The sequence below is a fragment of the Pseudorasbora parva genome, chromosome 9 (genome assembly GCF_024679245.1).
Source record: "Pseudorasbora parva isolate DD20220531a chromosome 9, ASM2467924v1, whole genome shotgun sequence".
Lineage (NCBI taxonomy): Eukaryota > Metazoa > Chordata > Actinopteri > Cypriniformes > Gobionidae > Pseudorasbora > Pseudorasbora parva.
This window is the reverse complement of record NC_090180.1, coordinates 39,455,185-39,465,254: the sequence shown is the minus strand read 5'-3', so window position 1 is coordinate 39,465,254 and position 10,070 is coordinate 39,455,185. Positions and strand designations below refer to the sequence as shown.

Genomic DNA, 10,070 nt, shown 5'->3' with positions numbered 1-10,070 from the left:
GGGGGCTCCAGCCCTGCGCTGAGGACAGTAAACAAGTAATGGCGAAGATCATGCATATTATGTAAGATGTATTATTCTTTAGGACATATTTCTATGGTAGCAATACCAGCCGTCGTAAGGCTACAAAACTCCTGTATTAGTTTAATTTTTTAATTGATATTGTTGCGCGCCTGTGCTTCTGTTCTTCTAATGCTTCTGCAGCAGTAAAGCTGCTTGTGTTAGTCCCTAATAGACAAACACACCAAAGCCAAAAGAAAGACCGAGTCAAACGGCTATCACAGTCCTCGAAGTTTTGAGGTAAACTACTTTTTTCCTCCCCCTTAAATGCAGGCTATTTGTTGTTTGCTACAATAGCAAACTGTTTTACTGTAATGGCAGCGTGAGGGACCACCTTTCCTAAATATAAAGGCACAAGGAGTAATATTAAATAAAAATCCAGTGCATAATGTTTATACTTCGTCATACATAATTAAATAATTGGCTTTTTACTGTCATTGTAACTAAAGCAAATGTATGATGACATATTATGTGGAAATATTAATTTTTTTAATAAATTAACACTTTCTGATTAGAGATTAACACAATCATTTATTTTAACAAAGCTTTTCTTTCATGATTTCCTTTAAATAATATCAATATTGGGTAAGGTGAATGTAAACAAAATTATGTCCATCAAATTTTAATAGTAACATTTTACAAAAATCTTTATTTTCTATTTAAATGTTCATGTATTCCCTAGCACCCCTTGTGCCCCCCTGGGGTCTAAAGCTTCATTTTAAAAAAAAACTTTATATTTTATGCATTTGCTCATATTTATTTAGATTAATTGAATATTGTATGAAAAAAAAAACTTTTATGAAAAATGTACTTTATTAAATTTAGATTACCTTTGCCATCATCCAATGCTCGAATAAAGTTTAAAACATGTAATAGCACTGTTATATGTCATGTTACATGTAAATCTCAAAATTTATATACATTTTTATACTGGATATTGTGATGCCTAAATTTACTAGCATTCAGTAGCAATTAAAATTGATTTTAGTTTTATTTAAATTTTAACTAAACTAAGTATTATATGATTATTATCAACTATTATAAAAATAATTATTGGTTTATAATTAGAATTTTAATATTGATTTATTTTAACCTAAGTTTGTTATATGTCAGTTACACAGTTTCTTTTGTTGAAGATCATATGGTATTTCATGAGAGATATGCAAATGTAATATTCAATATATTATATTTTGTATCCTTTTTTATGCATCATTTATCCCTTACAGTCACAGCGATGATCTCTCAGATCACTCCCACTCTGTACCTGAGTGGAGTGGAGGCCCTGAATCAGTCAGCACTGGACCACAGAGGTGTCACTTTGCTGGTGAACGCCTGTGCTGAATATCCCTGCCCTGAATATGAGGGGGTGAAATGCATTTGCGTGCCCGTGGAGGACCGTCCTCACGCCCCTCTGGACCAGCACTTTGACAGTGTGGCTGAGGGGATCCAGCAGAACCACACTGGAAGCTCGCTGGTCTTCTGCTCGGCCGGTAGAAGCAGGTCTCCATCTTTTATCATGGCGTATCTAATGAGGTTTGAGGGAGTCACACTGCTTCAGGCTCATCAGCGAGTTCTGGCTGCACGGCCCTTCATCCGGCCAAACGCAGGGTTCTGGAGGCAACTTCTTCAGTATGAGAGGAAACTGACCCACTGCAACAGCATCAGGATGGTGGCCACCTCACACGGCGTCCTACCCGAGGCCATTCAGCTCACACAGGACTCATCATACTGCCTTAATTTATAATTCACAAGGACATTTTGAACTGGATATATTTATATTGTGTGTGTGTGTGTGTGTGTGTGTGTGTGTGTGTGTGTGTGTGTGTGTGTGTGTGTGTGTGTGTGTGTGTGTGTGTACGAATCAAAAGACCATAACTTGATTCATGTAAAACCATGGTATTCCTTAAAGTACCATCATTTACCATTTATTAATATGGTAATCAACCAGTACCAACTGATACTTTAACTGTACAATGGTAAAAACTTAAAAAGGAAGTGGCCATATTTGTGGCTTACTTATTGTCTGTGCAGATTAAAATAGTGTCTCACCGCAGTTACTAAGACTAGCTAATGACTATAAAATAAAAAAAAAGGGCTTTAGTGTACAAACCCGATTCCAAAGATGTTGGGACACTGTATTGGGAATAAAAAAAGAATTCAATGATGTGGAAGTTTCAAATTTCAATATTTTATTCAGAATACAACATAGATGAGATCAAATGTTTAAACTGAGAAAATGTATCATTTTAAGAGGAAAATAAATTAATTTTAAATTTCATGGCATCAACAAATCTCAAAAAAGTTTGGACAAGGCCGTGTTTACCACTGTGGGGCATCCCCTCTTCTTATTGTAACAATCTGCAAACATCTGGGGACTGAGAAGACAAGTTGCCCAAGTTTAGTAATAGCAATGTTGTCTAATTCTTGTCTAATACAGGCCTCTTGTTGCTGAACTGTCTTAGGTCTTCTTTGTCACATCTTCCTCTTTATGATGCCCCAAATGTTTTCTATGGATGAAAGATCTGGACTGCAGGCTGGCCATTTCAGTATCGGATCCTTCTTCTACGCGGCCATGATGATGTAATTGATGCAGTATGTGGTCTGGCATTGTCATGTTGGAAAATGCAATGTCTTCCCTGAAAGAGATGACGTCTGGATGGGAGCATATGTTGTTCTAGAACTTGGATATACCTTTCAGCATTGATGGTGCTTTTCCAGATGTGTAAGCTGCCCATGCCACACACACTCATGCAACCCCATACCATCAGAGATGCAGGCTTCTGAACTGACCGCTGATAACAACTTGGGTTGTCCTCTTTAGTCCGGATGACATGGCATCCCATTGAAGATGTCCAAATTTTTCTTATTTTGTTTATATATATATATATATATATATATATATATATATATATATATATATATATATATATATATATATATATATATATATATATATACATATACAATTATATTTAGAATTAAATATAAATTAACAAAAAATGCATTTTGGTGCAAAAGTTATTTGTATAGCCAAAAAGTAAGATGGAATTCTGATAACTTCATAATGAACAAGGATTTGAATGTCAGTTATAACAATATTTTGAGTGAATACAATGTTTCATTGTATTAACACAATTTTTAATTTCAATTAACTTAAAATTTTAAAGAACCCAGGTAACTTGTATTTTTATGGTGCACATAATTAGACTGTACCCAATGTTCACATCTGTTTCCTGATCGGCAAAGGTTAGTACAACCAGAGCCATAGAAGAGTGTTTAAAAACTCCTAATGAATCTGGCATTAACAAATTAACACACTTTACACATATAATTGTGGAAAGCGAAAAAAGGCCAAGGGTTTGTGCTACTTCCACACTGCAGCATAATACAATGATTCTAACACTCAAGTTATTCTGTGAATTTAATAACATTTGTACTTGTTGCATTATCTCCGAATTTATGTAGTTGAATTTTCAAGAGTTGAATATTCCTTCCAATATTCAAGGACATATTGGTGTCTTTTTTAATTGGTTACTCATAACTTTCAACTTTTTTTGGTTCTGGCTCTAGAGCCCTGTGCAAACTGGATGAAAAAGGCCTGAAAAATGGGACGAGTACATGCTGTAATGTTTGGTCTTAGAGCCAAGACACAGCTGACAACTAGGTTCTCACCATAATTTAAATCTTCAAATGTTGTTTCTGAAAAGGTCAACAGCACAGTGGAATCTGTGATCGCAGAGGACACCATTTCCAAGGCCATTTCTTTAAAGGAGAAAATGGAAAACACTGTAAATCAATGTTAAACAAAACAGGACAGGAGACAGAATGTGGCAAATCAGGCACAAAGAAGGTCCTACAAAAAAACATATAACGTCTCAGCAGAGGACGGGGTAAGCTTGAGCGCAGCTGGTTGGGACCTTATGAAATAACCCAAGTCCAAGACAAAAGCGCAGATTTAAGGGATGAAAATGGGAAGATATTCCCCAAAATCAACACTTACCATCTCAAACCATTTAAAGATCTCATAATATTTGTGAGGTGGTAGGTGCAATGCTGTTTTTGGTTATCCTCTGTAGATATCAAAAGTGCCTGGTTTGGAAACAACTGTTATGTACTGTTGTCTAGAGTGGGACCCTATAAATTATTTTACAAAGACCTACAGATAAACCCTGGGAAGGAGTTGGAGGTGCACATTTAATTGATTTTGACAGATACGCCTTTCATCTGCTATGTTAATATTTTGTATTAATGTTTATCTTTGTTTGTCAAGGTTATAAATGCATATCTGTCCCTGAAGGTGAGGCAGCACAATTTGACCTCACCGGGGAAAAACTTCAGTATGGACACATTTGCCATGGCAGACATGCGAGGAAAAATATTGAAGGCTCAAGGTGTCCTGTGTAATTGTAATGCTCCTTTATTGTGCATTTTATTACTGGTGCTAATATACATTTGTTTGGAACTGTGTGAACATTAATTTGTGCCATTGGTACATACTTGGCTTCAGGGCCGTTTCTAGCCTTTCTGGCACCCTAGGCAAGATTCATATGTTGCACCCCCCCCCCCCCCCCCTTTTTTTTTTTTTAAACTATAACTTATAAAGCAAATATGACTTCCTTGTTTCATGGGCTTATTGTACATGCATTAATCGAATAATGTAGCTAGGTTTATTATCACTGAGATCGGGGGGAATTTTGATTTCCCCCCCCCCGAGAAATGCTCCCCCGAGAAAATTTTGATTTCTATGATCTACATATGTGTATTTTAAGATGTTCTGAAGGCCAAAAAATTAGATAACAATAGCCCTAAAACCATGTCACTCAGCGCCGCTGCGGATTGAAGAACACAGTGACACAAAGACTAAAAGACGGGACCAAGCCGGAGCCGAAGCCTCGTGCCATTTTCATATAACTTATGTTTTAAAGGTTAATCACATTTTTTTTGGGGGGGGGGGGGGGGGGGGGGGTGAGGCTGAGATAAAAAAGGGCCTAGTGATGCCTATGGTTATGACAGTATTAGCCTACTTGATCAATTTAAACAGCTATCTCTGATGTAATGTTTTTTTTTTATTATTCAAATGAACTATGCTATAATGTTCTGCAGCTGTAATAAATGAGCATGGCGTGTGGTCGGTCCAGTACTAATATTCAGTGTAATGTTTTGCTCAACGTTATGATAGAGCGACCAGCTTAGTAGAGAACAAGTAAAGTTAACCAGTAAATATGTGAGAACAAGTAACCAGTAAATACAGGTAAACATACCTTTATATTTCGCTTTCTTTTTTATATTTCCTCTTTTTTCTTTTTACGATACTGAGCCCCTGATGGCTTTGACCTTATCATGATGATGAAACTGAAGCACTCTGTAACGAGTAGAAATATAGTGATGGCCCCTTTAAGAGTTGCGCGCGCTCCCTGCAATCGAAGTCTGCATTTTGTGTATGTGCGCACTGAGGCTTGAGCTCCCATGTGTGGGGATTATTTTCTGTTTTCTGTTGCTAACAGTTTTGTTTTATTAAGTAATGCTGTGGACGGAAAGGGAGTTTGTGATGAGAGTTCAGCGGGGAATAAAGTGCGATCTGTTTGATGTTAATCGCCTCTGTGTTTGCATCCACTCCAGTTATATTAAGTGAGCTATCCGCATTTTTCACTCGGACACAAGCGTTACAACGCCACGGATGACGACGTTTCCTGCCGCCCTCTACATGATCTCATTTCATTGCAGCAGCGCCACTATCACCATGGCGACTTCACTCCAATAATCACAACTAATCATAATGCCTTGAAATAGCAAAAGTACGAAATATTAATGATAAAATATATATGAAATAAAAAAATCTTGTTGGGGCGGGGGCTCACTGGCGCCCCCCAGCTGTTGGCGCCCTAGGCGACCGCCTAGTTTGCCTATGCCTAAAAACGGCACTGCTTGGCTTTAGTGAACAAGGTATAGATCATTCTTTTTTCAGGTGGACCCTGCAAACTATGAAGGCATGGGCATTGTAAATGAGGGCCACACTGGTCGTAAGTATTTGTGGTAGAGAATTTTTTTTTCCTTATCCCCTTAATGTTGATTTGTTCCAATATTCCTCTATTGTGTTGTCTGGATATTTTTTCTTCTTACTTAGGCCTTATAGATGTAACCCGAAACAGAATGGATTGCTTTAACTTTGCTCTGCCAGGCAGTCTGGTATGGCTTTGTAAGCCCTTGAATGTTAGGATCTGTGATTTTGGTGTATTTATTACATTTGGTGTTTTATAATTATAATTTTTTTTTTTTATATATATTTTTTATATTTATTTTTTTACAGATTTCCTGTGATAATAACTGTGGGCGATGGTTCCATATGAAATGTGTGGGCAATCCATCCACAGAGGATGGATACAAATGTGCTTCTTGCAATAAATGACTCAGTTATGAATCCTTTGTCTTTGGAGTTTGAGGTTATTTTTCACTTAATTGTTACACCTGAAAATAAAACAAAATCGGTGTCTAAACAAGCAGTATGTCTTTATTTTAAAATATGACCTTAAACAACAGTGACTGTCTAACTAAAGCTTTAACATTACATTGAAATCGGTAATACAAGAAATAATCCAAACTGAATTGGCAGCTGGAAACCCTCGCTTCTAAAAACGAAACAAGAAAGTTTCAAAAGTCAGTACTTTTTGAACCTTTTGGCTCCCCGTATGTCCAGTTGCGCTTCTTCTTGCTCAAGTTAGTTCTGGGGCCTGTTGCACAAAAGTAGGATAAGGGATTAAGCCAGGATATCTTGGTGATCCTGGCTCAATTGATCCCTAATCCGGTTGCACTAAAGCTGGATAGGGGGCAGGAGGATATGTTATGGTATAAATTACCATGGAGATTTATTCTGTGGAGCTAGCCTGCTCCAGACCAGGCTAAATTCCAGGATCTATTTAATCTTATCCCTAATGTCAGTCAGCAGTCGCCACAAATGGAAACCAATAGTTATTTCACTGCTCACTATACATTGTTATCACATATAACTAGACCCACTGTCATTATTTAAACGTTTGTGATCATTAATTTCAATCATTTTGGATAAATAATGATTTTTAGATGATGTTGCTATCATTAGATAATTTACAGTTTCCAATAGACTATAAGGCTATATATAAAATGATAGAATATTAGGGCCACAGAGGAAAAAAAAAAAAAAAGACAAGTCATAAAATGACAGATGTGGGGCATTTCGTGAAATTGTACTTCAGTATGGTTTCATAAACAAAAACATGCTGATGTGCCAGAAAATGAAGTATCACATTGTCATAACTATCAAAACTGTAAAAAGAATATGTTGCTTTTCTGCAGAAAGAACCAGCCTCATAAATTTATTACTTTATCCTTTTTCCTCAGTGGGGCCCTAGTACTGTCATATAAACAAATACACATTCCATATGAATATAAAAACACTGTGTAACATTATGTTCCTTTATTAAATAAGGACAAAACAAAGCAGGTAAACTATCAGCTTCTTTCGAAATTGAAGTCACAGTGACTCTACAAGATGGAAAGCACAGAATCAAAGCATATTATACAAAATGATACAAACACATTCAAAGGTCTGTATATAACACACCCTGCATGTCTGCACACTAAAATAAATGCAGGACAAATCCATACACATCAACTGAACAGACAAATGAATGGATGCAGTAGCCTCCCTGCAGCCTTGTATTACACACAGTATACCGCACAATAATCATAAGAGGCCAAATTCGTAAAAAAAAAAAAACCCCAAAAAAACCCTATTTCCTCTGCCACAGCAGGACATTTTTTACCTAAATTGAAAGCACACATACTAACTAAAATAATTCAACACATATTGGTCCCTCAGCAGCCGACCACTGTCGTCATCAGGGAAGATTGCCGGATTGTCCCAGTCCATGGCTGGTGGCACTCTGGGGGCCCGCTCCTTCCTCAGGCAGGCCACATTGTGGAGGACAGCACAAGCCACAGTAATATCACATGCCCTAACAGGGTTGACCCTTAATTTGTGAAGGCAGTGAAAGCGTGCCTTCAGGAGGCCAAAGGTCATTTCAACTCTGGCCCTGGTCCTGGCATGGGCATGGTTGTAGGCCTGCTGTGCTTCCTGGGGGTCTGTGAAAGGTGTCAGGAGAAAAGGCTGGCAGCCATACCCCCTGTCTCCCAGCAACACACCAGAGAATTCACCTGTCAACACAAAATCTCATCATTACTACCTCATAAACACAGTGATATTCTTGACACAGCCATGATGGTTATAAATAGGGGTTGTGTGGCTTACCTTGTGATAGGCACTGATAGATTTCAGAGGCCCGAAAGATTCTGAAGTCATGGACTGAGCCAGGCCATTTTACCACAACATTGCTGAACACACAGTCAGCATTGCAGACCATCTGAAATCATAAGATGAGGAATATTACACCAATCAATGCACATCATTGGCAATGCAGAATGTTCTTGTATTTGATTTTGACCTGCTGCCATGTCCGTTTTGGCCCGTTCATGTTTAATCTATATCACACGCACACACACACACATTCTTTATCACAAGAACATTTAATGGAGTCACACTGACAAAAATGACTTGGTATTTTTATATTTTTTTCAGTAAAAATATATATATATAAAAAAAAAACACTAAAGATGTATTTTCTTGATTTTCTAAATGACCTAGCAAAATAAGTATAGGTTTAAACCAAAAATATAAACTTCAAGTAAATGTGTGCTTAAAACAAGCAAAAAATTTAAATATCTGTCAATATAATAAGAAAAATTCTCTTGAAATAAGTTTACTTTTTCCATAAACACTTTTAGAAAAAGTTCTCTTGTTTCACTGGCAGAGTTTTTTGCTTATTTTCCTAGGTTATTTTGCTCTAGAAAATATATAAGATTTTTTTTTTGACTGAAAACAAGACAAAAATACTAAGTAAGAAAGGACCCAAGGTTGGTTGCAGTGAGCAACCAACCTTGGGTCCTTTGAAAGGCGCTATATAAATTAAAGTGATTATTATTATAGCTGATCTATGTATTCAAGAAAATTTTATTTATATAGCACTTTTCACAATTGTTTCATTCTGTCAAAGCTGTTTTACATTAATAAAAGCAGGGGAAACACAAAAAAAAAACCGGTGGACAACATAATAAGCAGAGTACAACGGCTAAGATTAAACCGTACTGAGCGTAGTAACGTAAAATAATAATGTAAGGCTTTAATAATAATATATCATAGCTTTATACAGTGATGGAGTTACGTTACACAATTTCACTCATATATGCAGTGCATTTCAATAAAACAATTTAACCGTTTCATAATTACAGTACAACTGCGTTTTTGGAGATGTGAATTAAATATTTGATTTGTAATTGTGATGTTTCAGCGGAGCGGTGAGTGTGTAATTGTGCACTACTTACGCATTCAGGCGGTCTGCAATACTTTGCCACGTTTTTTCTCTTTGCTTTTTCACTGTGGCGGTGTTGCCTTTCTTCTTAATTATATCTTTTACCTCCTCGTATGCCTCCATGAGGATTTGTGCTTCCGACGGGGAAAAGTACGCGGCTCTAGTTGCCATGGTAAATCAGTTAATCTGTGATCTGTGGCGGGGTCTATTTGAGTGAGCCGTGAGCGCGCACCTATCCAGGATTGGTTTCACCTGGCTTAATGAATCCGTGTCTGCTCATCCTGGCTTGGTCTTTGTGCAACCAATTAAGCCTGGACGCACATGTTTTGGCTTTATTGAGCTCAGCTGAGTCATTTATCCCGGATGTCTTAATTCTACTTTTGTGCAACAGGCCCCTGGTCTGGTTCTGCTGGTATATAAACCTATTTATTTATTTTTACAGTTAATGGATGGTACGCATGGTAACTCGGCAACTACGCCAGACTAGTATGATTTCGTAAAGGCACAGACATTCCGAAGTGAACAGAATCGACAGCTTCACCGGTTCATGTCTGGTTAATGTACCGTTATGCGAATCTTTTTTTTTCGGATCTGAAAAGCAAGAAGAAAATG

At 37.2% G+C, this 10,070-nt stretch overlaps 1 protein-coding gene across 2 annotated transcripts; it reads left to right on the top strand.

The window, feature by feature from the left end:
- LOC137089715 (dual specificity protein phosphatase 14) lies at positions 1–2,902 on the top strand. 2 transcript variants are annotated; one of them, XM_067453278.1, is made up of 2 exons: positions 1–61; positions 1,284–2,902. In XM_067453278.1, exon 2 carries the CDS (start codon positions 1,292–1,294, stop codon positions 1,799–1,801), a length of 510 nt encoding a protein of 169 aa, XP_067309379.1. In that variant the 5' UTR covers positions 1–61; positions 1,284–1,291; the 3' UTR covers positions 1,802–2,902. The 2 variants fall into 2 exon arrangements, with proteins under 2 accessions (XP_067309379.1, XP_067309378.1); XM_067453277.1 differs by having other exon boundaries at positions 10–297.
- Positions 2,903–10,070: the final 7,168 nt, after the last annotated feature.

Bases quoted from the DNA above. Each gene is read 5' to 3' on its own strand.
- LOC137089715 (XM_067453278.1), top strand. From the start codon at position 1,292: ATGATCTCTCAGATCACTCCCACTCTGTACCTGAGTGGAGTGGAGGCC.